We start from the raw sequence: 27,765 nt of genomic DNA, 5'->3' as shown, positions 1-27,765 counted from the left end.
AGGTCGGTGTTGAATGTGTTTTCCGACCGGGTCGGGAAGACTAAAGAGGGCTGAATTACCTGCGGATGATATTCCGTAGCGACTGCTACAATGACGCGGTATGATAGTGGTATGCCTCTCTCCTCTTCCCCGACCCAGCACAACTATATTAATCTTGTTTTATATCTGGTCCAGTCACGGGCTTTCTTGTTACTGTCTTGCATTAAATATTTTAATATCTCGGAATACCGCCCCCTTTTCCGCACCTACCCTGGGCAAATCCTCTCATCATGTTGCGAGTTCTAGTCTGTCAAACACCTCTAGCTTTGAAAACTGAGAAATCGCTGTACTGTCAGTATAATGGCCTGCCTCTTGCCCCTACGCGTGATCCGGAGATGCTAAATGAGCGTGTTGGGGAAGACGGTTGGGGTGATTTAGGACTGGAGGGGTGGTCTGGTTGCGGGGGGGTTGGCGTAATTGCGAGGTTGGGGGAAGCGGGCGATTTGTAGATGGGGAGGGGGAGACGGAGGAACGGGGTTGGTGGTTAAGGAGGGGGTGCTTTTGGGTGAGGATGAGAGTGAGCGGGGAAGATTGTTGGATGTGGATCTTGGGGGGGATGTCAAGGGGGTTGCGCATGGGTTGTTTGCGGCGTTGAGGGAGTTGGATAGGCTTGGAGCGGATGTCATTTTCGTGGAAGGGGTCAGTGACGGCGACGATATCGCGGCGGCGGTCATGAACAGGCTCCGGAAGGCGGCGTCGGAAATTAGGTCTTAGATAGACGCATTAGACGTCTCCCAGGAAGCATTTTTCCACTCAGCAGTTTTGCTACCCGATGATGCGCAACTCGCCCAACCATTTTCATAAAATATTCTAGACTCATATCATAACCCCGTTCCCGTTCCCATCCCCCTACAACCCCTGCCTCAGCCAGTCCGTCAGCTTCGCCTTGCCTAGTTGCGCCAGGTTGTTGACGCCCTGCTCGCTGAAGGGGTCAATCCGGCTGAGGTTGACGTCCTGCGATGGCGCCTTGCTGCACCGCTGCACGATAATAGTCGGGTCCGTCTCGAGCACCACGCCGTCGTCGCAGATCTCGTCCACAGCCAGCGACACCAGGTCGTAGTTCTCGATGATGGTGCGCTTGTCGACTGACTGCTTGAACAGCAGATGCAGGCTATCACGCAGGGCCAGCAGCACATTATACAGCAGGATCTCGTTGTCGCCAAGGCTACCAACCACGTACAGGGCCACGTCCGACTCCATCTTGTATAGCACGATGCGGTTGTCGTAGAGCAGGATGTCGCCGGTCTGCTTGGCCGTCTTTTGGAGAAGCCCCTTCTCGAACCGGGTCTGGGAGGTCTTGTCGGGGTAGGGGTTCTGCGAGGAGCTGGCGGGGGCTGCGCAAGTCAATACTCGATTTGGTCTTTTGAACGAATTTCCTCGTCATTGGGTCTCGTACCGGCTCCTGCTGGGTTCGTTACCGCCTGGTGCGGCGGGGTGTAGTACTTTGTGAAATATCCGCGACCCGTCCTCGCTAGAAAGGATGACTGGCCGGTGTCAGCTTTGATCGCAGGCTATGCCAGGAAGCTTAGTCGCAACTGGTGACTGGGTCGCGAGTGTCCATACGGATAGCTGTTGACGCTTATACAGCGACCATTTCCTGCCGACATGTATGGCGGTATTTTTTAATGGTTACCCGGCTCCGTCCAAATATTCGTTGACACGGTTTGCTCGGGTTTGAGGGGTGCGCAAGTGGGCAGCGCGGGTTATCGTGGGGTGGGATGTGCTGCTGTCGTCGTTTGGCTGGTGCTTTGCGGCGTTCTGGAGTTGTGGGGTTCTGTTCTTGTCGCTGTGATGTGGCTTGACCTTTGGCTCCTTGAACTGCCCCACAATTCCAGGTCCGTCTCTTACAGGGGGGTTTTAATGGCCTGCGCCCAGTGCCCCTGGCGACGCGTAAAGTGGTTGGGTCAACGCGAACTTTCGCGTGTCTCCGTTTTTCCCTTGCGTTGACTTGCCCGCTAGTTATCCAGCCCAACTCAGCGTCCCACTTTCCACTTCCCCTGTCGTTAACACCCTCACCCCGCGTTTTTCTACACTCATCGTCACCGGCGTTCTGATCCCGTAACCGGAAAACGTGGCAGCAAAGATGTCGTCGCCTTCAAAAAGGTCAACACGCAGCTCTGCGACGCCCAACCGGGCAAGCCGCAGTTCGCAGCAACGAAGCAGCCCCGCGGCTGGCCCTTCCAATGCAGCTGAGAGGACCCCTCGGCAGACAAGGTCCTCGCAGTTGGCTTCGAGTCCGCTGTTTTATCAATCTTCGTCGCCTGCCCCCGGCGCCAACAGGGCCTCCTCTCCCCTTCGCCAGATGACCGACAGCCAGAGCACCGTCAACAACAATGCACCCAGCTCGCCCTTGCGCCAGCAGACAGAGACACAAAGCGCCGGTGACAGGACTCCCCGCGCAAGCCGTGGCCTCATTGGAGGTGAGACATCTCCCAGTGCCATATTGTTAAGCTTCGCCTAGCTAACCGCGCAGACTCATCGCCGATCCGTTATGACCCCAGCTCCAGCCCTGGCCACCAGCTCACCCAGCAATCCGATCTCCGCAGCGACAGCAGCGCGCTCTTTGTGAGCTCACAGCGAACGAACAATGGGAGATCCTACCGGGGTGACATCAACTCGGATGTTGCCCGGACGCCCCAGATACCGCGTCGCATTATCCTAGACGACTCTGGGCGTGTTGTCCAGGACGGTTCTGATGCCGCCTCATTTGCGAATAACAACCCTCAAACCTCGGAAGCCGACGCTCTTGGTGGCCCCAGCCAAAGTCTCGTCTGGGGTACAACCGTTTCGCTCGAGGACTCGTTCGCCTCATTCAGGGACTTTCTCAAAAACTTCACAAGAAAGTACCGCATGTGGGCAGACGGCGCCACCGAGGCCGACACCAATGGGGAACCTGAGGCTGATTCGAAGCCCTACTGGGAAGCCATGGAAAATATGCTGTTGCTGGGTACCAACAAGCTGTACTTGGACCTCCGCGACCTCAAGGCCTACCCACGGACGACGAAACTGTGGCATCAGTGCCAGGCCTACCCGACCGAAATCATCCCCGTCATGGATCAGTGCGTCCACGACTGCATGATCGAGCTTGCGCAGGCGGAAATGGCAAGCCAGAGAGCTGCCTCGCACAGCACGGCAGCCCTTAATGTGCCCCATGCCTCCCAGAGCTCCGAGATTGCTTTCCCCAGCTCCGATCGAGCCGAGGAGCCGTCGACACCCCGACCTGCTCAACGAGAGCAGATGACGCTCGAGGACCAAGTCATCAAGCAGCAGTACCTGGTTCGCCCCTGGGGCACTGACAAGTCCATCAACCTGCGAGAGCTCAACCCCTCAGACATGGACAAACTTATCTCCATCAAGGGTCTTGTCATTCGCGCGACGCCTGTCATCCCCGACATGAAGGCGGCTTTCTTCAAGTGCGGTGTCTGCGGACATTCCGTCTCGGTCGAGCTGGACCGCGGCAAGATCCGCGAGCCCACCGAATGCCCGCGTGCCCGTTGCAAGCAGAAGAACTCGATGCAAATCATCCATAACCGTTGCTGTTCGAGGACAATAGGTAATTAAGCTGCAGGAAACCCCAGATGCCGTCCCCTTGGGATTAACACCCCATTCGGTGTCTGTGTGCGTCTACAACGAGCTGGTCGACTTCTGCAAGGCTGGTGACCGGGTCGAACTCACGGGTATTTACAAGGTTACGCCGGTGCGCGTCAACCCGCGCATGCGGACGGTCAAGAGCGTACACAAGACCTACGTCGATGTGGTGCATGTGCAAAAGGTCGACAAGAAGCGGATGGGTGCGGACCCGACCACTCTTGACTTGGCTGAGGAGGAGGAAGCCCACGTCAGTGGCCAGAGTCTCGACGAGGTCAAGAAAGTTTCACCCGAGGAGGAGGAGAAGATCAGGGCGACGGCGGCCCGCCCGGATATCTATGATTTGCTCTCTCGCTCGCTCGCCCCATCGATCTACGAAATGGACGACGTCAAAAAGGGCATTCTTCTGCAGATGTTTGGTGGAACCAACAAGACCTTTGAGAAGGGGGCGAGCCCCAAGTACCGTGGGGACATCAACGTCCTGCTCTGCGGTGACCCATCAACCTCAAAGTCGCAAATTCTGTCGTACGTGCACAGGATCGCCCCCCGAGGCGTCTACACCAGCGGCAAGGGCTCCTCGGCTGTCGGTCTTACCGCCTATGTGACCCGCGACCCCGAGACGCGCCAGCTGGTCCTCGAATCTGGTGCGCTCGTATTGTCCGACGGAGGCGTGTGCTGCATCGATGAGTTCGACAAGATGAACGAATCCACGCGGTCGGTCCTCCACGAGGTGATGGAGCAGCAGACTGTGTCAGTGGCCAAGGCCGGCATCATCACGACGCTCAACGCCCGCACAAGCATTTTGGCCTCGGCCAACCCGATCGGCAGTCGTTACAACCCGGACATGTCAGTGCCGCAGAACATCGACCTTCCCCCTACTTTGCTCTCTCGTTTCGACCTGGTTTACCTCATCCTCGACCGGGTCGACGAAAAGGCCGACCAACGGTTGGCGCGCCATCTGCTCTCCATGTATCTCGAGGACAAGCCCGAGTCAGCACAGAGCGACAAGGACGTCCTTGGTAAGCCGAACCCCCTCCTTTCTTCTCCCCCACAAACCCAGTACTAACTTTCCGCCCCCCCCCCCTTCCAGCCCATCGAATTCCTCACCTCATACATCTCCTACGCGCGCGCCAAGATCCAGCCCAAGATCTCTCCGGAAGCGGGCCGCGAGCTGACCGACGCCTACGTGGAGATGCGCAAGCTGGGGCAGGACGTGCGGGCGGCCGAGAAGCGCATCACAGCGACGACGCGACAGCTCGAGTCCATGATCCGGCTGGCCGAGGCGCACGCCAAGATGCGCCTGTCCGAGACGGTCACGGCCGACGACGTCAAGGAGGCCGTCCGCCTGATCCGCTCCGCGCTCAAAACCGCCGCCACCGACTCCCAGGGCCGCATCGACATGAGCCTGCTGACCGAGGGCACGAGCGCCGCGGAGCGCAAGCGCAAGTCGGATATGAAGGACGCCGTGGTCCGGTTGTTGGACGAGTTGACGGCGGGCGGGCAGGCGGTGAGGTATTCGGAGGTGGCGCGGAGGCTGGCCGAGGGGGCTGGCGTGCCGGTTGAGCCGAGCGATTTTGCTGAGGTGATGAGGACGTTGGAGATGGAGGGGGCGGTCATGATTAGCGGCGAGGGGCCGAGGAAGAACGTGAGGAGGGTTACGGCGAGTGTTTGATGATGTAGAGATGAGGGTTATGGCTTATGAGTTGGTTGGGTCTAGTGTTCACATTTGGGGGGCGTATGTCTGGTTTCCAATCATGTTTCTGTCTGTCAAAGCACAAACTCGCATGCCACCGCGGATAACCTCCGAAGTTAGGTATAATGATCGAACACGATTCCAACCCCTGCCTGCCCATCACCCTCAGTACTTGTCACCCAATCCGTCGCCACTTGTGCCAGGAACGTGTCCCTTTTCAGCCTCTTTTTGCTTCGGCTTCTCCTTCTGCTTCCCCGTCTCCTCAGCTCTCTGTGTTGACGGCTCGCTCCCATCCATGACGACGGTCTTATCGTCACCCATAAATCCAGCATCTAACCGCCACTCCCGCAAGTCATCTTCGGCGTCGTTCAGAATTTGCCTCGTTTGTGAGGCATGCGCATATGGAGGTCGCACATCTCCTGGTACCACGGGTGTGTCATCCAGCAGCTGCAACAACCGCAACCCGTGCCTCGCAAGGATGGCTTGCTTCTCGGCGCGCTCGATCGTGGCGAGGAAGTCGACGGTGTACGCCTCCTTGAGTTTCTGCCTGGTCTGTTTCCATCAGTACAGCATCACTGATAATGATGTAAAAGTGAACGAAACAAAAGACGTACCACATTCCCCAACTGCGCCTCCGCCACCAAATTCTCCGCCTCGGCCCTCACCAGCTCCTGCTCCAACGTCACCAGCCTCGCACTCTGCGGCTCCTTAATCTTTAGCCTCTGAATCTCCTCCGCCACCTTCCTCTTCCCATCCCGACTCGGCTGCACGCTCTTCTCCGTATTCCGCACCACCTTCAACACCGCACGGCTCTCATCCAGCCGTGCCGCATAGGCCTCCTCCTGCTCACCCAGCTCCGACAACAACACCCCGATCTTGTCGCTCACATCCGACACCGCCGCATCATTCCCACTCCCGCCCCCACCACTCCCACCCGCGACAGTGTACGCCGCGGGCGTCTGCTCGCCCCACTCGGACAGCTGGGTGGCGATGGACAGGCGCTCGCGCGCGGCCGTCTCGTGCGCCGACACCAGCGTGTTGGCCGACTTGATCAGGCGGTAGAGGCGCTTGGAGAGGGCGGGCTGGGAGGCGCCGCGCAGCGAGTGGAAGGAGAAGGGCTTGCGGTGGGAGGAGGAGGCCGTGGTGGTGGTGGTGCCGGAGGATGTTGTTGTGGAGGTGGTGCCGTTGGAGGAGCGGTTGGAGGAGCGGATGGAGAGGGCGCGGTTCCTGTGGTGAGAAACAAAGGGGGGGGTGGTGGTTAGTTAGGGTGTGGAGGGGGGTTGGGGAGGGGGGTGAGGTTGGTGGTTTTGCTGCCACTGACCACTGGGCTGAGAGGGAGAAGCGGGTGCTGTCGGTGCTTCGGCGTGACATGGCAGGCTCGTGTTGAGAGTGGGTTGGGTAGTGTTGTTTAGGACTTGGTGACTTACAACATCTTGATGATTTGGGTATAGAGGGTGTTTTGTTAAGGTTTCGAGAATCACCTCTGTTAGGCAGGTCCAACACGGAGGGTTGTTTGCTGCTCCTTCCCTCACTTTGGTGTATGGATATGGTCCAGAGGGTGAGGCAGGTGCTCCAGGGCCAGATGCCAGGATGATTTGGTTCTCACAAGCGTTAGGTGCTCTAAGCTTGGAGTTTAGTTGGTTAATCAGTCACACTTGTATAGTTGTTGATACTGTTTTCAAGCCAAACTGAGACTTGAGTGATATGGATCTTGCTGTTATGTTGATGACTGAAGACGAATTATTATGGCCATAAGAATCCCGTCTACCTATGTTAGATGATAATCTGTATTTTTCCTTAGTTCTCCTAAAGCCCCCAAATCCGGCGGCAAGTTCTCCAAACCGACGTAATGTCTTTCATCAAGTTCGACTGTTCGTCTTGAATTGGAGGAGAGCTCTCTTTGGTCATGGGACGACACCATTAGCTTGTGACGTCATGGTTCATGACCCCTGCCCCACCGCATTTGCGTGTCATCCCTTCTCCCATTCTCATCCCATGTGAGTCGAGCTCTCTTCAGAATTGAAATAGATGTTATTATTTGGCCTACGCAGTAGGAAATGTCACCCCCCCAACCATAACATCGTACCTTATATATGCTTCGCCTTCTCGGTCCTCAGCCCATACGTTAATGCCGCCCGCAAATATCCAAGGTTTCCTAAATATCAACCTCCCTTAATCCAAGCGGAAGCCTGTGCTGTCTAAGATGTATCCTGTGACTCCCGCCAATAACCCAATATCATCACAAACTCCTCATGCCCTCCCTCCCTCTTGCCGTCCTTTCAGCTATGTCAATATCCCCGCCTGCTATAAACAACGGGCGTGCTCGTCCTCCTGAAGCTCGTCACACTCGTCCTCGGGCCTGGCGAGTAGTGCCTGCGGTGGCTAGAGTAGCTTGACCGAGGTGAGTCGTGGTGGCAATGATGATGGTGGTGGTGGTAACGAGGCCGCACAGGAATAATCTCCTCGTGGTAGTAGTATTTTTCTACGGGTCCCGCCCCGAAGCACATTTTGATTGTCTTTTGTTTTATTCCTCTCTTAGTTGGAGAAGTGAGAGGGTGTCTTTTTTTTTTTTTTTTGGCTGAGCAAGTGGTTTGAAGTGTGACTAACTGAAGTGGTTGTGTTGAGCCAAGTCAAGGTATGTTGAATGGCCACTCTCGAGAATCTTTAGGTCTGATGTTGGTTCACTGGGAGTTGACCAAAGAATTAAACTCGGAACTATCTCGACCTCTACATATACAGTTTCAATCCTTACGAAACCAAAAACAGGGTCCTGGCCTGACGCAAGTGGGATGGTGTGCAAGACCCTGAATATGCAAGTGCATCTCAAATGGCATTAGTCTGGCAGCCAAGACAAACTCACAGGTTCGATGACGATGCTTGGTAGTAATGGAAGTTAGGTTGTTTTGCAGAGTCTCGTGGATAACGTCACCTTGCAGACCCGTGTTGGAGAAATCACTCTCGCGGCTGGGCAAAAAGAGTCGAACTCCAAAGTTATGCCAGTACGAAGTAGATGTTGACCATGTCCCGACTCTAGCAACGAAAACACCAAGACCACCCTGAAATCTAAACAATCTTTACCCCATCTACATTTTTTTTTATCTCGTAGATTTGGTTTCTTTGCTCGGGTTCTTATTTCTTACCCTTTCCCAAACTTCTTGCTTTCAAGCTCATTTTTTTCGTTAAAGTACAAAAAAGTTAGGACGCCAAAAAGCTTGTGGGCTTTACCCCTGACTCCACGATATTGGCATCTCCACACCACCAATTCACAAACACAAAAATAGGATGGACTGGTATTTAACCGTTCCATCCAATGATGCTTGATCCGATCCAGGCTCGAACTGGAGACCTTCAGTGTGTTAGACTGACGTGATAACCAACTACACCATCGGACCTGTGCTTGTTGGATCCCGGCATTACTAGCTCGCTTGATGAACACCGGGTCAGGCAACGCATGCACATAGAGATCACAACATGCACATAGAGATCACAACCCCTTTTCAGGATACAACCAGAGAAAAAACCAGAGAAACCACACACACTGTCGCTGCTCCTTTCTAGCCACTAGATGACAGACGGAATACTTACACAGTACACAGAACCAAGAAAAAACCGACCATTTTCTAATAACCCGGCCCACACCCTCTATTTCTTCCTCGTGTCAAACTTCAACTCCAGATTCCCCACCAGCCACGCGCCAACAAACACAGTAACGGCACTGCCAAAGATAATCAGTGGCTTGCGCAGGGCCGCCACGAGCGGGTAGTCATATGTGATGACCAGCTCGCGGTCCCTAAAGTCGTCCACCAAGTTGCGTCCCTTGATTACGAGGGCAGTCCGACCAAGGGTGTCGAGGAATGTCCGGTGAAGCTCGACGCTAACTTGGCTGATGGATTGGGACGGGACGGAGGTGTGATATTTCACATTCCTAACCACAGAGTCAGTAATTTTGTAAGAAGGTGATGTTGGGTAGGGGGACATACTCGGCGCCTTCGGGAAGGATAACCCGGACCTGCACTTGCTCGTACTCGACGCCCTCGGGCTGCCTGGGGCCCTCGAGGAAGGGGACGTTAAGCACGAACCCCCCAGCGGCCGTCTGCCTCAGGAAGTTCTTGGCATCCGAGTTCCAGCCGATGGTAAACGGGTATTTCCACCCGCCAAAGACGGGGTACCGCGGCTTGACCTCGAGTAGGGCCTCGCGCTTGTTGCTCCTGAACCTGGAGGTCGACACGTTGCCGATAACGTCGGTGTAGTACGGATCGGCGCTACCCACGCGCAGGGGGAACTTCAATTCCTTGAGCGCGAAGGTGTTGGGCTGGTAGTACTGCGATTGTTGCCACTTGACGCGGTTGAACAGCGACGACAGGTTGGCGCCGCGGTGATACAGCGTGTAACGCTCCTCAAAGGCGACGTTGCCGCCCCAATGGCTGACCTCAATATCGCGCTCGAGGTGCGAGACGTGCGTCACGGGTTTGTTGAACTCGAACCTCACGCTAACAGGCTGGGTCGCGCCCGTGGGCTTCTCGTCAAAGGGGCCGTACGTGAGCTTGGATCCCTGCACCTGCGGGAACTCGCTGATTTCGCCGCTCCCCGGGATCTTGGTGTAGTCGGGGATGGTGCTCGACGGGAACTTGACTTCGGTCTTTTGCTTGGTCGTCGTGTAGGCGGAGGGGCAGTAGGCCGAGAAGGAGAACGAGAGAAATTGCGGCTCCTCCTGCTTGATGGAAGCGGGGAGGGGCTTGTACGCCTTGAGGAGGTAGTAGCTGATCCCGAGGGTCTGTTGCGCGCCGGGCGCAAGGGGCTTCGGAAGGCGAATGCGGAGGTACTGGATGTCACTGCGGGTAGTTAGCCTCCGAGGCCGAAAATCCTCGGGAAACCTCCTCTCACCTTTCCTGATCAAACTCGACAGCCTCGGCGACGAATGGCCCAGCGTTGCTGTCCTTGCGATCCTTCACCTCCACCCCTCCGAGCCGGGACAACTGGTCGGCCGTGAATGGTACAAAGTATTCATCTTGGGCCGCCTTGTCGATGTTCTGTACGAGCACGTTGATGTTCTCCTTCACATAGTTCTTCTCGACGGAAATAACGTGGACGAGATTGGCGTTCTTGAAAACCTGGGGAGGCTTGAAGGTGGCCGGGAGGGTGGTGCTGGTGGAGCTGCTCTTGCTGTCCGCGCTCGCGGCCGAAGCCAACGATAGCAAAGACAACAAGGCAGAGAAGACCGCTGACGTCTTCATCTTGGAAATGCCGACGGCAAGAGGCTCATGAACCTCACGCGCCCGGCCAATTGACAAGTTGCAGAAGGAGAGGTTGGACAGCAGAAAGCAAGGGTGTAGCCGATGATGCACCCTTCTGTCTTTGAGTTCTGGACCATTAATCGTGGCCTTCCAGCAACAGCAGCTTGCCAGCCTCGAAAAGCTTACGTTGCCGAAACACCCCTGTCGGCTTGAATTGGTGGGGCCAGCCCAGGTAATTCCAGGGGTTGATTGGCCAATTCACATCGAAGTCCTTTCCTCTCGGCAACCTCAACGAACAAAACATGAGATTCAATGATCGAAGAAATAGAGTTCCCCAACTCTGGTGTTGTCTGGGACTTGAAGTCCATGTCTCAACGCTACCAAGACATTGTTGGTGACGAAGTGGTGAGAGAAAAAAAAAAAAGAAAAGAAAGAAAGAAAGAAAGACGAAACACTGGAAAACGAAAAGCACCACAATAGAGCAGAAAGCAAGCTTTCTCCAATGCGCCTTCCATGGCCCTCGACGGGCAATTATCTATACGACCCGTCTCGCCCCAAGTTTCAACAGGCAAGTGCCGACTACAGATGCGCTCGAATCACTGCATCGAGTGATGCCTTAGCCCTGGGCTTTTACCTTTTTTCCTTTCTGCTATCGCCTATAAACTGATCACCTGCGCCGAAGCTCCTCAAGATGGATGGCATCTTACGGGATTTGTCACCATTTGACGAGGACGAGGCCATTGAACTCCAGTTATCTGAACTGAGCGACGATGATGCTGTCCCTCGGGCCGTGACGCCGCCACCTACTCTCCAGCAATTTCATGTTTTCCTAGAAACTGCGGAAGAAACCGCGGAAGACACCGTGTCTATCCTCCTGCGCCTGTACAACGGCGGGACCCCCCTTTTCACTAAGGAGGCTTTCCGAGATGCCGCCGATCAACTCGACCGCTACTTGGAAGATGCCAACTCGGAACACACAGTGTCGCTCGTGGGTCTCGATGGCACGCCGGTCCATTTCTGCTTCAGGGTTGGACAAGATGTCAGCAAAGGGAGCAAATTGTTTTGGCCAGGTTGCAAAATCGTAACGTAGGTTTTTAATCGCATCCCAACCGAGTCATATTAAACCAACAGTCACAACAGCGCCAAGCCCCGTCTTGACTACCGCGGCCTGTTTCAACTCATGTCAACTGACAGCAGCGAGCCGGGGGGTCTTGGACGAGCCTATTTGCCCATCGACATTGTCCAGGAAACAGAAATACGCGATGTCAAGACCGGTGAGCTGATCGTTCCTTGGCTCATGCTCAACCACGACGAGGTTCGGGAGCGGTTTTACCGGGACCTGGCTTTCTGGAAAAGAACCGTTCCGTTCAGTCACCTTCGATGGCTTCTTGGATCGACCGGTATCATTCATAACATCAAAAACGTCGTTGCATTTGGATGTGGTACCATTACGCGGCTGAAGGACCAGGAAATGCACCAGCGGAGCACCTCACAGCATGCGCTGATGCTAGAGGTGCGGGATTATATCAAGAAAACTCTTGGGGTGGAGGTCCAGTGCTTCGCCCAGGATCCGGCTTACACTTCGATCGACAAACAGGTCCTGGGTGAGCTAGGTATCACCGTTCTCGACGACCCGAGGGCCTGGCTCCAGGTGGAGAACGGGAGCGTGGTCATCGCCATTGAGCCAACCATTCCAACGACCGAGATCATCGCTGACATTGCAAAACCGGGTGTCATCATGATGCCCGTGCCGCCAGAAGAGTGAGTCGAGATACCTACTAGCCTGAGCAGACCTAACCAAACCCAGTGAGGTACTCGCCCCCCGTGTGGAAGACATGATCCACAACGAGTATGAGCTAAACGTCCTGGTCATTGATCCCATGGTCCATGGATACGACGCCTTTTGTGATGTCACTGTTGCTCTAAAGAAGGAGGGAATCAGAAAGCACCAAATAAGTTGGAATTGATGACAGCGGGAAGCAAACAGCGTACAAAGTACCCATATTATTCTGCAGTAGCTTTCTATAGATATGACTATGAGGTTGTCAACAACAGGGCGTTGTGTTCAGGGGCTCGTGGTAATCAACTACACGTTTAACCCTAACCCCGTGAATAATTCGTATAAGAGCTTGAGCTCTCCATCAAGCTCAAAGCTGTTGTTGGGGTGGGTGCGGGGTAACCGTTCAAGGAACTGCTCCTACTTCGGCCTTTGCGTTCTGTGCTGTGCAAGAAGGTGAGGAGAATCCCTGCACTTGTTGGATTGATAGAATAGTTTGAACGGCCTAATCGGTCTCAGTCAGCACCGTGTTTCAGTTGGGTGGCTGATGGAGTGAAACAGAGATCGATAAACAGCGAGCTCCCAACAAACAAACACCGCACAACAAAATACACCGATATCGATAGCGGCAACAACAACAACAAAACCAGCAACAACCAACTGTCATAGCCCAACATGGTCGGCCTCGGACCGAAACCACCTCCCTCTAGGAAGGGTACCGGTATGTGAAACCTGAACCATTCCAGTTTCGCTTATTGCGGCCTGACCCCTCCTTCGGTGTCGCGGTACACATAACCCATGTGCACTTCGCCTTGGAGTCTTGGGTGTGATGGTAGCTCTTGCCATTTGTCCTACACTTACCCTGGAAAAATTCACAAGATCACAAAGACCAAAATCATTTCCAGTTGGTCCCCCTTTCCTGTTCCTCTCCTGACCGGGGACGCGTGAAACTTGAGAGAGCAAGGCACAAGGGAAAGTCGGAATCCACAGCAGCCCTCGACGAGAACCTTGGTATCGAAGTGCTCTGTGACATCACATTCCCCTTTCGCAGTGTTTCTCTGCACCCCGTCCGATGTTCCTCTTCTCCACCCGACCCTTGGCATTATCTCCCAACGTTTCGACCTACATACCTATTTTACTACTTATATCTCCCCTTTGCCCTCTTGTTCCGGCCGCGTGAGGACAGAATATGGGAACCTAAGGCTATCGGAATGGCAACATCTCGAAGGCTAAGGAACCTACTTTATCCCGACCACCACCGCAATCACAATCACAACCTAGGCCACGACCGCCCTCTTTTATCCTTGCCGAGACGTCCCTATTACTCTCTCAGTCACAACCACCCGACCATTCGAGAGGGCAAGGCACTGTGTGCCCAGCGACCCACCCTTGACTAACCATGGCTGTAGGCACACTTGCCGATGCGCCCAAGGATCTCATCAATGAGATCAAGCACCTTGAGGAGCTCCTTACTATCGACAAGGTCAAGCTCAAGGAGATTACCAGCCACTTTGTCAATGAACTCGCCAAAGGTGAGTCCGGGTTTATTAGCGACCAGCCGACCAACAAAATACTAACTTGGCAATAGGCCTGACGGTTGAGGGGGGTAGTATCGTGAGTGAATGGTGCTAGGCTCACAAGGCGACTAAGACTGACCGAACCAGCCTATGAACCCAACATGGGTCATGTCGCAACCGACCGGCTATGAAACCGGAAGCTACCTGGCCCTGGATATGGGGGGCACCAACCTGCGCGTCTGCCAAGTCACCCTTACGGAGCAGAAATCCGAGTTTGATATTATCCAATCGAAGTACCGTATGCCGGATGAGCTGAAGACGGGCGAGTCTGAGGAGCTCTGGGAGTACATTGCCGACTGCCTGCAGCAGTTCATCGAGACACACCACGGCGATGCGTCCAAGCTGGACAAGCTTCCGCTTGGCTTCACCTTTTCCTACCCTGCCACCCAGAACTACATCGATGAGGGCATTCTCCAGCGCTGGACCAAGGGCTTTGACATCGACGGTGTCGAGGGCCACAATGTGGTGCCCATGTTCGAAGCTGCCCTTGCGCAGAGGGTGAGTGGCTGGCACAGGCAATGGGCATCGTGCGAGTATGCGCTAACCCATCCCTTTTTAGGGAGTACCTATCAAGCTGACCGCCCTCATCAACGACACAACGGGTACACTCATTGCCTCGGCGTACACCGACCCTAAGATGAGAATCGGTTGCATCTTTGGCACGGGTTGTAACGCTGCCTACATTGAGAACTGCGGTTCTATCCCTAAGCTGGCCCACCTAAACCTGCCGCCCGAGACCCCTATGGCCATCAACTGCGAGTGGGGTGCCTTTGACAACGAGCATAAGGTGCTGCCTCGCACGCCCTATGATATCGCCATCGACAAGGATTCTCCTCGCCCTGGCCAGCAGGCGTTCGAGAAGATGATCGCGGGTCTTTACCTGGGTGAAATCTTCCGCCTGATTATGGTCGACCTGCACGACAAGAAGGAGGTCAACATATTCGCCGGCCAGGATATCTCCAAGCTCCGGAAGCCGTACTCCCTAGACTCATCCTTCCTGTCGTCGATCGAAGAGTACGTTGATCGATGCTCTAATATCGGTTCGCTTGCTAACTCGGTACAGGGATCCCTTTGAGAACCTCTCGGAAACGCTTGATCTCTTCCAGAGCAAGCTAAACATCAGCCCGAACCTCCCAGAGCTGGAGCTTATCCGCCGTACCTCGGAGCTGATCGGCACGCGCGCGGCTCGCCTGTCGGCGTGTGGTGTGGCGGCCATCAGCATCAAGAAGGAGTACGCCTCTTGCCACGTGGGTGCCGACGGCTCCGTGTTCAACAAGTACCCGCACTTCAAGGCCCGCGGCGCTCAGGCACTGCGCGAGATCCTGGACTGGCCCGAGAAGAGCAACCCCACGGACGAAGATCCCATCGAGATCCTGGCTGCTGAGGACGGCAGTGGTGTGGGTGCCGCGCTGATTGCTGCGCTGACTCTGCAGCGCGTTAGGGAAGGCAACATGCACGGCATTCTCCACCCTGAGAACTTCAAGTAGACACTTGGGTATTTCTGGGCGCCATGGTACATGCCAGCATGCGTTTGAGTGCATTGGCGAACTAGCTTGGGATACCGCCGCGAGCAATGGCTACCATCTCTGCACCTGCATAGCACGACTGGGGAGACTTCGGGCCGCTTAGCGAGGGTTTGGGCACAGGTTACTCTGACCGGATATCAACGATCTTGATAGCTAACGGCCATGATACAATCGATTGAAGCGTACAAGGATGCTATCCTGATTGGTTGGCAATGCTCTGTGATGCGATGCGATGCTATGCTAACGTCACTCATAAACACACCCCTTTAATTCCCCTTCGTTTCCTCCTCCTCCTCCTCCTCCTCCTCCTCCTCCCTCCTCACCCTCTCCGCAACCACCAGCGCCGCCCGAAACGTATCCACCAACTCCTCCTCCGCCTCCAGCCCCACGCTCACCCGCACCTGCTCCGCCTTGGCCCCAAACGTCCGCAGATACGCCGCCGCCTCCGGGTCCGTGCCCCAGATGGCGTCGTTGAACGGGAACGCCAGCGTCTGGTGCGCCCCCAGGTGCGGCCCGTGGTACACCGACAGGTGGTCGTAGAACGCCCGCGCGACCCGCAGCGACGTGAACTCGATCCCCATCAGGCAGCCGTAGCCCGGCGTGAAGCCTTTGCCTTCCCCTTCCCCTTCTGTTGTGGATGGTGGGCGCATCATGGCCGTGTAGTGGGCGTGGGTGTTGGTGAAGGGCGGGTAGAGCACCGCGGTGATCGCGGCCGTGGCGGGCTGGGTGGCGGTCGAGTGCTGGTGCAGGAAGCTGGCGAGTGTCATGGCGTTGCGGTTGAGGATGGCGGAGCGCGGGAAGTAGTCGTGCGAGTTGGAGAGGAGCTTGGCCGCGTCGGCGTGGAAGTATTCGTTGCGGAAGTGGCTGGTGAGCTGGGCTTTGAGGGGGTGGTAGTGGGGGGAGGTGGGCGGGAGCGTGATCGCGCCGCCCATTACCTGTTGATGGGGGGTGGAGGGTTAGTTTAAGGGGTGGGAATGGGGGAGAGGGGGTGGGGGAGCGTACGTTGGCGTAGCCGCTGAGGGACTTGGTGGTGGAGGTCATAATCACGTCGGCGACGGATGAGACGTCAATGTTGCAGAAGGACCCGATCGTGTCATCTATCACGACGGGGACGCCGTATTTGTCGACCTGTAGGTCGGTTAGTGGTGGCTAGAGGGCGAGAAAGGGGTAGTTCCCGCGTTATCACTCACAATCTGCCTCAGCCGCCGCAAATCCAGGCTCACCAAGATCGGGTTGCTCGGAAACTCGGCGAAAATATACCCAACCTTCCTCCCGGCAACCTTCTCCCCCTCCAACCACGCCTCCAGCGCCTCCATCACCCCGCTGTCGGCATCACACTGCCCGAAATGCTTCATCCCACCCTCATTCTCAAGAAACAGATGATACGTATTATGAAACACCGACCCCAGCACCACCACCGTCCCCCCCTCCCTCGCCTCCACCAACGCCAAATGTAGCCGATAAATCGCCGCCATCCCCGTCGGATACAGCCAGACATCCCCCTCGCCCACCACCCCGCCACCACCCACCAACTGCGCAATCCGCCTCCTCAACCCAACATGCCCCTCCCCCATCGGCAACCCCCCCTCTCCCTTTCCCCCCGTCGTCTCCAACCCCGGCACGTCCCCCCACCGCTCCCCATCCCCCTCCCACTCCACCACCCTCACCCTGCCCTCCCCCACCGCCGGCAACAGCCCCTCGGCCAGCCGTGACGAGATGCCCGTGCCATACGTCTGCCACACGCCCACGGCGCCGGGGGCGTTGGCCACGGGGTAGGCGACGGCGTACAGGCGCACGACGGCGCCGTGGTGGGTTGTGTCGTGTGTCTCTGGTTCTGGTTCGGAGGCGAGGGGCAGGGTGAGGGGGATGTCGAGGGCGCGGAAGAGGAGTTGGGAGGGCGGGATGCGGTGGGCCGGGTTGGTGCGGTGGTGGGAGGCGGCGTAGCGGGCGGCGGCGGGGATGGTGTCCGGGTGGGGGAAGAGGATGAGGGCGTGCGTGGGGGGGAGGTGGAGGTGGGGATGGAGGGCGGTGGTGAGCTGGGAAGGGGGGGTTAGTATGTGTTTTGTTTGTTGTGTTGAGGTGGTGAGGGTTAGGTTGGGTGTGGGTGTGTGTGTGTGTGGATGTACTCACCTCGCGCACCTTACCCCATGGCCCGAAGCGCGGGTAGATGGAGGTTAGCTTGCCGAGCAGCTCGGTGTCGCCGCGCCGGAGGGCCTTGGCCGTGTCCCAGCCAGGGATGTGGAAGGTGATGTTGTGAGGGGCTTCCGGGGGGAGGGAGTGGCCCAATTCAGTGTTGATTTGTTTGACGGGCATTTTCAATATCTTCTCTCTCTTTTCGTTTTCGTCCTTGTTGGTTGATGCTGCCGGGAAAGAAGGGCGTGTGTAAAGAGAGAAAGGTAAGAAGAATACTAAAGGAATGGTTCCTCGACACAGGCAGAGAGTAAGCCGGCAGCCTCGCTCAAAATGGTCAATACTGCGAATGGTCAAAATGTGGACATCAAGGTGTTTAAAAAGGACGTCCGATGTCGCATCGAGACCCTCTCGGGCACCTCCAGCTCAAGCCTCCCCGACGGCTAGAACGCCGAGTGGAGGCCCGGATCACGGCATCGCGGACTAGTCAAGAAGGGGTTGCTTTTCTAAAAAAAAATTATCTTGCGTTTCATTGGGCAATTATTCAGCAGTCTGGTTTCAACTCACATCGGATGGCGGATCCAGCGGGAGTGGAGTTCACCGAGGAAGCCCCCGTGTTCCTCGTGGGCCGGTCACTTCTCGGCGACTATTAGGCCCAGAACCCTTAGGAGTGTTGATGATGCCCGTTGTTGCTACAGTAGGTAGATAATATAGTTTACCGGTAACCATGCACAGATACTCCTGAATCCCCTCGCTCCCTATGCTTGTTCGACAACACCACGGACAGGTCCCCCAAAGCAGACTTGCGCCATCAGAACTTTCCGAAACTCAAACACCTTCAAACCCAAAACCCACGATACACTCACTACCCTACCAGAACTCCCGACTCTTCCCCTCAAACGCAAAGTTCAGCGCAACCGCTGCAAACAGGGCAGCGCACAAAATACTCGGGCCGACCTTGTCGTAATACTGAGCCACCCTGCGCGTGCGGATGGCGCTGCTGCGGTACAGGTAGATGACGACCGAATAGCACAGCGAGAGGAGGGCGAGCAGCGTGAACGCGCTGGCGGCGACGAAGGACGCTCTGTTGCCGTGCTCGGTGCTGAAATTGAGCAACGTCACGGCGATGGTGCCGATGTAGATGGAGTATTCGAGCTGCGAGGGTTAGCTATTCGGTAAGTCATGGCGGGAAGGGGATATCGGCTTACCCATCCTAGAAAGGTCCTCTCGGCCGCGAAGTAGACCTTGGGTTCGACGCGCACGGGGACGTATATCTTCTTGCCCTTGGGCGCCTTGAACCTCCTCTGCTGGATCTCGCCCGTCCCAAGAAGCGACTCGAGCCGTGCGTTGCGGGGGACCTCAGTCGCCCGCGGCCGCGGCACCAGCGATTTGAGCAGCCACCACGTGCCGCGCGCCGCAGCGTTGGCCGACGTCGAGATGCGCGTCTGGACGTACGTCCAGCCACCCACCCTGCGCGCCTCCTCGAGTCTGTCCTCGTCATCCTCGTCGTCCGAGTCGTAGAGGTAGGTATCCTCGCCCGTCGGCCGGTCGACCGTCTGGTCTTCGACATCGGCGGACAGAACCGGCGCCCGGCCGTTCCTCGCGGCTGCGGCGCTGGATTCGCCAGCTTGGGCGCCCGAAGTTACAGGCCGCTGCTCGTCGTCCGAGTCGTAGTCGTCATCTTCCTCCTCTTCATCATCCGATATCGACGTCGTGGCCGAGTGCTCGAGTCTTTTGATGCCGAAGTCGTGCGTCACCGGCTTGCGGATGTCGACGTCCATCTGCGGCATCCAGAACGGTAGTAGGTCTATCCTCTCAGGGAAGAGACAGGCTACGCCGTGAATGAACTTGGAAAACTTGGGGACCGCCTCAACAAGGTGGCTGGAGATCAGCTGCCGGACCCACTCCGGCGGTTCCTGTCCGAGCTGTGTCTGCAGCTTGACTTCGAGAATGGCGTAAGGGAACCGGACGACGTCTCCGGGCGGGAGCTGGGAGAATGGGTAGTCGATGCCAATGTCTGTGCGCCGCCAGTTGTTTCCTGATCTTGTCACCCCGTCGAGATTGTCCTCGCGGACCATCGTGAGTTCGGTATCGAGCGAGATGCGGACGCGCGCGTCGGCGGGAAGCTGGAACGCCGTGCGGTGATAGAAGGACCGGCACACCGGCTTGTAACCCTTCTTGAGGACAGACCACTGGATCTCACGGGCCAGCCTCTCATCCTCGGCAATAGCCTTCTCAGACTTCTTGCCCTCCTTCCGCGCCTTCTCAAAGATGGCCGCCGGGAGGAGCTCGCCTCGCAGGTAGGCGTTCACATTCTTCTCCTTGACCGAGAAGCGGGCTTTCACAGACTTCTCGCCCGTCCAATCTTCTCGGTGTGTCTTGCGCTCGACGAAAATGGTTTCGTTCTGCATACCGCCGTACCAGCGTAGCCGGATAGCCTCGGCGCCTTCTGTCTTTTTAAGCCGCCCTTCGTAGAGCTCCCAAGTGTCCGGGTTGTCGTAGTAAATGGATGTAATAGCCGAGTCCTGTGCCTCGAACTCCTTGCTCGCATTGAAAACGAGGACCGGCAGATGCTTAAGGATAATGAGCTTGAGCTCCGTCACGTTGTCGGGATGCACCCAGTATTTCGTCGTGTGCCGGACAAAGCTGGCCTGGCTTCCGCCGGCAGCGCTGTCGCCCTTGACAGGGTTTCCTCTCGTCCGCACCAGATCGTAGAGCTTCGAGAGCTTTACCACCGACGCGTCGTAGTTCTCCTTGTAAAATGGTTTCGCCTTGAGTCGGGTGTCGAAGACGGGTCTTAGATGCCATCCGGTCATTTTCTATCGCGTTGTCAGTGCTGTTTCCTCCGATGTCCGGTATGGTCCAATGATGCTCACATCGTGTTTCTTGATAATCTTGTAGAACCCAGTGTAATTGAGCTGCACAAACTTGGCGAGGTCGTGGACGTCGGCGATAATATCGCTCAAGTCCTCCTCGAGGAGCATGAACTCTTCTTCGCTGGGCCCGTCCTGGCCGAGGCCGCGCTCGTTAAGGCGGTTAACGACATCGCGCACCTCGCGCTCGCTGACGGTGATGCGGCGCGAGATTTCCATGGCCTTGACCTGCTGCTTGGAATGGACCTTGTCGAGTTCGGACTCAAGCTTGCTCACGAAGCGGCTCTCATCCTCCTCGGTCCACTCGCGCCGCTGCGACTTCCCAGATTTCGCGCCGTCGTCGGCAACGGGCTGGATGGGCCCGCTAGGCTGCTTGAGGTCGGCCTTGAGGCCATCGTAGTCGATGTAATACCATTGATATTCGCGGATAACGCTCGAGCGGAGCTGCTCGCCAAACTTCATGACGACGACGCCGGGGGGAGCTCGCCAGGTGGGATCGCGGATACGGTTGCGTGGCGAGTGCAGATGTTGGGAACGAGACTTGAGGTCGTGAACGATCAGCAGCATGGGGTGGCGGGGCAACAGCTCGAGCGGTCAATTGTAGCAAAGCCGAGGGCCCAGAGGTCGCCACTGCTAGCCAAGCCTCGTCTGTCTCGAGCTTGATCCTTGAAATTGGAGCTCCGTTTCTTTTGTGTTTTGCTGAAGCTCCACTTGCCGTCTTCGGATCACCTGCTCGAGGTCAATGCCTCGTTTCTAGGTACCTAATGGCTAATTGAGTGTTACTGCCAGACGACAGAAGCTCCGACATAGAGAAAACGACAGCTTCAATCTTCACCCGTGACGCTGTATTCGTACAAAACCCAACCTCCATACATTGCCGCGGGCACAGCGAGTCTTTGTAGCGGCGCTGGCAAAGTGAGCACGTGGACAGACAAGCTCTACGATTGGCGAATTGCGATCTAGGCTCTTTCCTGTAGCATTCGGTGGGGCTGGCGGACCCTTGTCTTGCTGGAGCCTCCGAAGCCAAGGCATGCACGCAGCAAGAGCCATGGGTTTGAGTGGTCGCAGTTTTGAAGATCGGAGCCATCCGAGACGGAGTTTCTTCAAGCAAACAAAAGTACTGTGTACTTCGTCCTCCGCAGCATTACTTGGTTTGATAACCGGAGGTACCTTAAGGCATTGTCTTTTCTGATTAACTCTAACACTACAATTGATGATGGATATATGTGCACGATCCAAGAGTCGCAATTGAAAGATTGTCCGATTTCAATGACGGGTGGTTGGGATCTGTTTGGTCATCAGTTCGGATCATTGCTCACCGACCCGTCTGCCAAGGCAAGCCACGAACTCTGGGGACTGCATCGTCCACTAAAATCACTTCTTACCAGACTAGCTGCTGTGCTTATGTGTGGACGAGGTAGGCAGCGTAAGCTGGTAGACAGCTTGGGGTTCGACGACTTCGTACCCGTCTTCATTTGCGTAGGTTTGGGCTCTAGCCCAAGACTCGACATCTAGTATGGGCAATGGTGGTACCGTTTCGTCGGTCGGACGGAGGGTACCGCGACGTTGCTGTTTGTAGTGTTCCTTCAACTGGTCCCTCAGAGCGTATGATTGCTCTCTGGCGTGGTCCTGCGCGTTCCTGAAACTTTTTCGTCCGTCCTTGTGACCTTGATAAGTGTGGGTGAGGTTTATTGACGAGATAGGATATTGGTGGTATTCGAGCATACCGTCCTCCGTTTCGGCAGCGTAATGTGCGAAGAGGTTGAGGCTGTCGCCATCTGTGGTAAATGTTGAGACTTCTGCGTGACCAGCGGGGTCAGCTTTTCCCATGTAGGCGAGAGCTTGGTTTCTTGCGTGAACCATCGCGGCTCCGTTGTAGGCGCTCTGCATTCTCGCTTCTCTCGTGTCTCCCGCGGGACCCTCCCACTCTCCAGCTATTTGTGGCAGGGTGATGGAGCGGGGCTCGTCTCTAAAGACGGCAGTTCCTGGGGTTCGGTCGTCTACGGGGAGCGGCCGGTATTCTTCTGCCTCTAGTCCCTCGACGAAGTCAGGCTGTGGGGCAGACAGGCCATTGTTGAACCCGAGATCTCCTGGAAGATTCGTGAATGCTCGGTTGAAGGCTTGGCGGTAGCCCTCAGAATGATCCTTCTTCATCGGTCCGCCCATGTAGTCGATTACGGTTGCTTCGTTACCGGCTCCCTGGACGTTTCTGACATAGCGGTTATAGACTGATTCTGTTGGGGAAACGGTGCCACGGGATTTGGCTTGTCATCTACGGAGGTCTTGAGATTCGTAGGTGGCTTGGAGGATGACAGGTCGAGGATTCCATTATTTCGGGTCTTGATAGCAAATCTAGACGAAATTGTCGACGTGGTCTTCGTCGTGGACGAGTCGTCCGTAGGGTCCGAGGTCTTCTTCTTACCCATCTTGTCGAACAGGGCCAAGTTCTTCCGTGTCAATCGTGCTGGCGCCGAGGGTGGTCGCGTCGTCCGTCGTTTTGCCCGTTTTACCCATGGTTGGGCGTCGTCGTCACTGTCTAGCTGTCGTTTTCGTGACGGCGGATTTGCTGAAACTCGCTCTTCTGGGTTGGCGGGAGTTCAGCTTGCGAAAGCCTCAGGGAGGTTTGTTCCTGGCCCATGGCGAGGAGAGGCAGAGGAAAAGGCTGGGTGTCAGGGTGGTCGGCCAAATAAGTCTTGTATGTAACGCCTCGTTGTCTCGAGATTTGTTTTCGGTGCGGTGTTTATTGTAGACCTGCATTGATCGTGGTAGTGACAGTTCGTAGTTAGTGTCTGGAATCTTTCGTTTGACTTTGAATGGTCCAATCTGTTTATAGTTAGGTTTATCGCTTTGTCTTTGTCGCTTTGTTTTGATGTTTTTTTTGCGAGCGAAGTGGGCTTTATCTCCCGCCCCCTTGGTAGCCGTGTGCCTTGGTTTCGTGAACTTCCTTAATCGGTCGGGTCTCATCTCTGGCGACGGTAGACACCTCATATCCTATCGTCAGATTCTCTTTCAAGTACTCTCGCAATAGGTAGTCAACTCTGCTGCAGGGGTATATCCGGCGGTGAGGGGCAGATGGAGGGGCACATGGAGGGGCACATGCAAATCCGATCTGCCGTGACTGTCCGCCTATTATTTCATCATTACAATTACTCCCCACTACCAAGAATTAAAGAAGCGGTTCAGATATCTACAACCAACCTTTTATCATAGGTACCATCCCTAAAAACCTCAAAAAAAAAAAAAAAAAAACCCACAATGTCCGACCCCGACCACGACACCATATCCTCCCGCATCTCCCCCTCCTGTCCGCCCGACAACCAGCGCGTGCTGACGGCCGCCTGGGCCCACGACCTCGCCGCCGTCAAGAAACTCCTCGACACCCCCGGCAAGGCGAGCGTGCAGGACCCCATCACGGGCGAGACCCCGCTTCACGCCGCCATCCGGTCGTGCGGTCCCGCGCCGTCGGAAGAGAACGGCGACGGCGACGACAACAACGAAGGTGACGACCCCGCCGACCTAGAGGCCGCCAAGAAAGTCGTCTACGAGCTGCTGCTGTGGGGCGGGATTTGGAACGATGTCGACGATCGGAACGAGACCCCCGGCTGCGTGGCATATCGGCTAGGGCGCAAGGAGTTGTATAACTTGTGTGTGGAGGCTGGTGTGCGGGCTGAGATGTTGTTTGGCGTGATGGAAGGGTATGAGGAGCTGGAGAGTATGGATGGGGAAGAGGGGGAGGATATTGAGGTCATCGATATGGATGTTGACGATGGGGAGATGGTGGTCGTGGGCGAGGACGGAGAAGACGCCCCTGCGCTGGTTAATGTCAAGCCTAGTGGGCAGAATAAGGTGGAGGGCGAGGAAGAAGATGAGGAGGAGGAAAGCAAGGAAGAAGAGGAACCTCGGTTTCAGCCTCCCAACGACGATATAGAGGCCGACGTCACTTCCGAGGCATATTTACGATCGAAGCTGACATACTCGGACGGCAAACTGGTCGACGACGACGGCAACGGTGTCATGATGGCTTGGGAGACCGATATCATGCGCCAGAGCGTTGACGCTTTGTTACCAAACAAGGAGCCAGGGAAGCGGATTCTCAATATCGGATTTGGCATGGGCATTATCGACACCATGTTTGCCGAGACGAAGCCTTCCACGCATCACATTATTGAGGCCCATCCCGAGGTTTTGGAACACATCTCTAGCTCCGGTTCCAAGTTTGGCTCCGCCTGGGAAGAAAGCGGCCCAGCCCCGGGTGCTTTCAAGGTGCAAACAGGGAAATGGCAAGAAGTGTGCCAACGGCTTATCGGGGAAGGGCAGATATACGACGCCATCTACTTCGACACCTTTGGCGAAGACTACTCTCAGCTGCGCAAATTCTTTACCGACTTTATCCCAGGCCTGCTAGATGGCGAAGGCAGATTTGGCTTCTTCAACGGCCTCGGCGCGGACCGCTTGATCTGCTATGACGTTTACACCAAGGTAGCCGAGTTGCACCTAACAGACGCTGGCCTAGATGTGGATTGGAACGTAATTGACGTCGACATGTCGCACCTTGCCGAGGCTGGCAAGGGCGAGTGGGAAGGAGTAAAAAGGAGATACTGGACTCTGGATAGTAAGTGTTTTCTTTTACCCGGTACTTGATGGTGGCCACAAAGCAAGTGACCGAGCCAATTGCCAAAAAGTTGCTTGTGGTTGGCAAGCGGGTTGGATCGTTTTAACGGCCTCAACGGGTGAAGTTGATTTCCTGACACGTCATAGAATATCGCCTACCGACTTGCACATTTCTAGGTTGAGCAGCCCGATTCTAGCAAACGCATTCACACGACCCAACTGGCCGGAAAACCGCACGGGCAAGGGTCCGAAGGTCACGCAACCTTCGTGGGCCTCGGTGTTTGCCATGCATTGACGCGCCTCGCTCACAGCCCTGCGAATAGGAAACCTCCCCCATCGCGGGTACCAACCTAGAGTGCGCAATCATGCAGATGAATCTGACCCCTTCATTGGGAATCAAACTCACAGGACAGAGCAGAAGCAATGCTTTTGGTTGAGAGACAACTGCTAATGGCCTCGATATCCGCACTTCTGGTGACCTTGAGGCTTGCGTCTCGTCCTTCTTTCTCTCCCACCTTGGACTTGCTCCGGTGAGCCAAGGCGATAAGTTAGCGATGTTGTCGAAAATGGGACGCCGGCAATTTCTATCCTTCGCCGAGAATCTTGCTCTTCTTTCATTCCTGCGTCCAGCTCCCACTGCCCCTCAGACCAACGCCTTGCCACACTGGGCAACCCGTAAAGATACCGGCCGGCTCCTCTCGTTTGAACGTGAGGTCAGCTTGACCAGCACTTTAGCATTCCTCTGTGGCGTATCAGACAACCCGCACCATGTCGTGGCCACTTGTGTCGAGGAACTGGCCGGCAAGAAGGGGCTCCGAATAGTCGTTGCCATCAATAAGAAACATGCGACGTGCGGGAGCGAGACCTTGACATACATTAAGGATGGGCTTGTAGATGTCCTCCGCCACCTCTCTTCGACAAACGACGGTGTGTACCCTCCCCTCCTCCTCCCAAAGAGCCGTCCTTAACGGCCGTCCACTTAATAGAAGCGGATCCCCTCTCGGAAAATCGAATTCTGGATAGTATCGCCAATATGTGCAAACACAGCATTTTCTCCCAAACCAAATCCAACAGACCTGACGCAACGTATGCCAAAAGGGACAGGGCCTTCCTAGGCATTTCCCTCCAAAAGATCCTGGATAATGCCCGCGACAACCGCAACTGCAGAGGGGCGGGAGCGAACATCGAAAGGTTTACGAAGGACGGCCAAAACCTGCTAGGCTGTTTGACAAAACTTGAAGCCTGCCCAAAGGAAGAAGTCGTGGGACATATCAAGAACGTTCTTTGCGCCGCCCATAAGCTCAACAAGGACACCGACTTTGGCAAACTTTTCGAGGGTGTTAGTCCGGCTGAGCTAGACCCGACCCTGCGGAAATGCTTCATCGACCGACTGTCGAAACTTGCCCAATACCGAGAATGTGCCTTATATCTGCTCCGAATAGCCAAGGATTTGGGTCTCTTCCGGAAGACAGAAGTTACGCTCGTCTCTCTCAAAGACCAATTATTTGCAACGAACTTGAAAGCATCGCCGGCCCGCCATCTCAATGATTGTCTTTCCCGGTGTGCCAATGGGGCTTCGCTTGCTCATAGTGTCAGGAGCATTGCCTCCAAGCTCCAGGGCTTGAACTTGGGCAACTCGAATTTTCTCTCGACCGTCGGTAACATCCTTCAGGATTCGCGTGTTCATGCCGAGGTACAAATCGTGTGCCACTACGAACTTCATCCTGTTGCCAAGATGCCGCGCGTTATTTGTTCCAGCAAAGATGCTTGTTACCTTTGTAACCGATTTGTCCAACTCCATGGGAAGTTCCATATCCCCAGGACTCACGGCAACGTCTATCCCAGCTGGCGGCTTCCACCCGTTCCCACTCTCAGCGCCGTCCAAACCCGACTCAACAAGGCTTTGGAGACCGAGATAGGGGGCATCATTAGCGACGTGATGAAGAATGATACTCCAAAATTGGTGCTGACCAGAAATAAAAACGAGAGCACCGTGTTTCCTCTGCCAATATGTCCACCCACGCCAGCAAGCTCGGTGACATTGGTGGAAGATTCCGGAAACGGCGCCCAGGCCACCAAGACCAACAGGATGCAGGAAATCCAACAATCCCTACGGAAATTCTGGCAAAGCCTCGCCCGGAGGTTATCCATTGCAACTACTGCTTTCGGTTCGGCATTTCCTAACTTGAAGAAGCCCACCGCCCAACCACCAGACGAGGATGACGGAAGTCTACCCCTAAAACGATCCACCGCGACCTCATCCGCACCACCATGCCCAACAACAACAACAAGAACAACGACGACATCAACAACAACATTGACAACGACAACGACAACGACGACAATAACAAAGACAGCCCCGCCGTCACGGAAGCTTTCTATCTCACGCGTCCAAGGGTTTCATCGACCTCGAGTTCGAGTTGTGCGAGGCCGGGGTGGATGTCGAAGGGGAGAGCGAGGGCGGGTGCGTGTACGTGGCGTGTCGCGGGGAGGTGGTGGTTGTTGATTTTGGGAGGGGGGAATGGGGGGGGAGAGTGCCAAGGGGGTGGTGGGATGGGGTGGTTGCGTGTTTTGATGGGAGTTGTGGAGATGAGAGGAGACGGAATGTAAAATTGTTGGTTCTGTGTGTGTTTGCCTCCTTTTTTCTGGGGGTAGTGTTTTTTCCTCCTGGTCATTTTTTCTCCTGGTTTCTTTTCTCTCAAGGGTGAGTTTCATAC

The 27,765-nt window shown here is 55.7% G+C and overlaps 10 protein-coding genes and 1 non-coding gene across 11 annotated transcripts; 4 read left to right on the top strand and 7 right to left on the bottom strand.

The window, feature by feature from the left end:
- Positions 1-888: 888 nt before the first annotated feature.
- CHGG_01087 (uncharacterized protein) lies at positions 889-1,633 on the bottom strand (the record flags this gene model as incomplete). The annotated part of the gene is made up of 3 exons (XM_001220307.1): positions 889-1,373; positions 1,436-1,550; positions 1,631-1,633. 3 exons carry the CDS (start codon positions 1,631-1,633, stop codon positions 889-891), a joined length of 603 nt encoding a protein of 200 aa, XP_001220308.1.
- A 2,373-nt stretch (positions 1,634-4,006) lies between these two features.
- CHGG_01086 (uncharacterized protein) lies at positions 4,007-4,693 on the top strand (the record flags this gene model as incomplete). The annotated part of the gene is made up of 2 exons (XM_001220306.1): positions 4,007-4,152; positions 4,426-4,693. The coding sequence occupies 2 exons, from the start codon at positions 4,007-4,009 to the stop codon at positions 4,691-4,693; spliced, it is 414 nt and encodes a 137-aa protein (XP_001220307.1).
- A 792-nt stretch (positions 4,694-5,485) lies between these two features.
- Positions 5,486-6,752, bottom strand: CHGG_01085 (uncharacterized protein; the record flags this gene model as incomplete). Its single annotated transcript, XM_001220305.1, has 3 exons — positions 5,486-5,872; positions 5,935-6,547; positions 6,748-6,752. The coding sequence occupies 3 exons, from the start codon at positions 6,750-6,752 to the stop codon at positions 5,486-5,488; spliced, it is 1,005 nt and encodes a 334-aa protein (XP_001220306.1).
- Positions 6,753-8,638: 1,886 nt separating this feature from the next.
- On the bottom strand, positions 8,639-8,712 carry CHGG_11136. The gene has a single exon. It is a non-coding gene; the product is annotated as a tRNA-Val (tRNA).
- Positions 8,713-8,962: 250 nt separating this feature from the next.
- Positions 8,963-10,554, bottom strand: CHGG_01084 (uncharacterized protein; the record flags this gene model as incomplete). The annotated part of the gene is made up of 3 exons (XM_001220304.1): positions 8,963-9,245; positions 9,301-10,152; positions 10,205-10,554. 3 exons carry the CDS (start codon positions 10,552-10,554, stop codon positions 8,963-8,965), a joined length of 1,485 nt encoding a protein of 494 aa, XP_001220305.1.
- A 691-nt stretch (positions 10,555-11,245) lies between these two features.
- Positions 11,246-12,393, top strand: CHGG_01083 (uncharacterized protein; the record flags this gene model as incomplete). The annotated part of the gene is made up of 3 exons (XM_001220303.1): positions 11,246-11,640; positions 11,695-12,315; positions 12,366-12,393. The coding sequence occupies 3 exons, from the start codon at positions 11,246-11,248 to the stop codon at positions 12,391-12,393; spliced, it is 1,044 nt and encodes a 347-aa protein (XP_001220304.1).
- A 1,337-nt stretch (positions 12,394-13,730) lies between these two features.
- On the top strand, positions 13,731-15,395 carry CHGG_01082 (uncharacterized protein; the record flags this gene model as incomplete). Its single annotated transcript, XM_001220302.1, has 4 exons — positions 13,731-13,736; positions 13,996-14,410; positions 14,472-14,883; positions 14,972-15,395. 4 exons carry the CDS (start codon positions 13,731-13,733, stop codon positions 15,393-15,395), a joined length of 1,257 nt encoding a protein of 418 aa, XP_001220303.1.
- Positions 15,396-16,014: 619 nt separating this feature from the next.
- Positions 16,015-17,747, bottom strand: CHGG_01081 (uncharacterized protein; the record flags this gene model as incomplete). The annotated part of the gene is made up of 5 exons (XM_001220301.1): positions 16,015-16,062; positions 16,133-16,369; positions 16,437-16,562; positions 16,625-17,470; positions 17,565-17,747. 5 exons carry the CDS (start codon positions 17,745-17,747, stop codon positions 16,015-16,017), a joined length of 1,440 nt encoding a protein of 479 aa, XP_001220302.1.
- A 687-nt stretch (positions 17,748-18,434) lies between these two features.
- CHGG_01080 (uncharacterized protein) lies at positions 18,435-20,899 on the bottom strand (the record flags this gene model as incomplete). The annotated part of the gene is made up of 3 exons (XM_001220300.1): positions 18,435-18,719; positions 18,773-20,383; positions 20,441-20,899. The coding sequence occupies 3 exons, from the start codon at positions 20,897-20,899 to the stop codon at positions 18,435-18,437; spliced, it is 2,355 nt and encodes a 784-aa protein (XP_001220301.1).
- A 927-nt stretch (positions 20,900-21,826) lies between these two features.
- Positions 21,827-22,951, bottom strand: CHGG_01079 (uncharacterized protein; the record flags this gene model as incomplete). The annotated part of the gene is made up of 2 exons (XM_001220299.1): positions 21,827-22,646; positions 22,860-22,951. The coding sequence occupies 2 exons, from the start codon at positions 22,949-22,951 to the stop codon at positions 21,827-21,829; spliced, it is 912 nt and encodes a 303-aa protein (XP_001220300.1).
- A 741-nt stretch (positions 22,952-23,692) lies between these two features.
- Positions 23,693-25,499, top strand: CHGG_01078 (uncharacterized protein; the record flags this gene model as incomplete). The annotated part of the gene is made up of 2 exons (XM_001220298.1): positions 23,693-25,049; positions 25,462-25,499. The coding sequence occupies 2 exons, from the start codon at positions 23,693-23,695 to the stop codon at positions 25,497-25,499; spliced, it is 1,395 nt and encodes a 464-aa protein (XP_001220299.1).
- Positions 25,500-27,765: the final 2,266 nt, after the last annotated feature.

This window comes from Chaetomium globosum, genomic scaffold (assembly GCF_000143365.1).
Source record: "Chaetomium globosum CBS 148.51 scaffold_1 genomic scaffold, whole genome shotgun sequence".
NCBI lineage: Eukaryota > Fungi > Ascomycota > Sordariomycetes > Sordariales > Chaetomiaceae > Chaetomium > Chaetomium globosum.
This window is presented reverse-complemented; position numbering and strand designations above follow the sequence as displayed.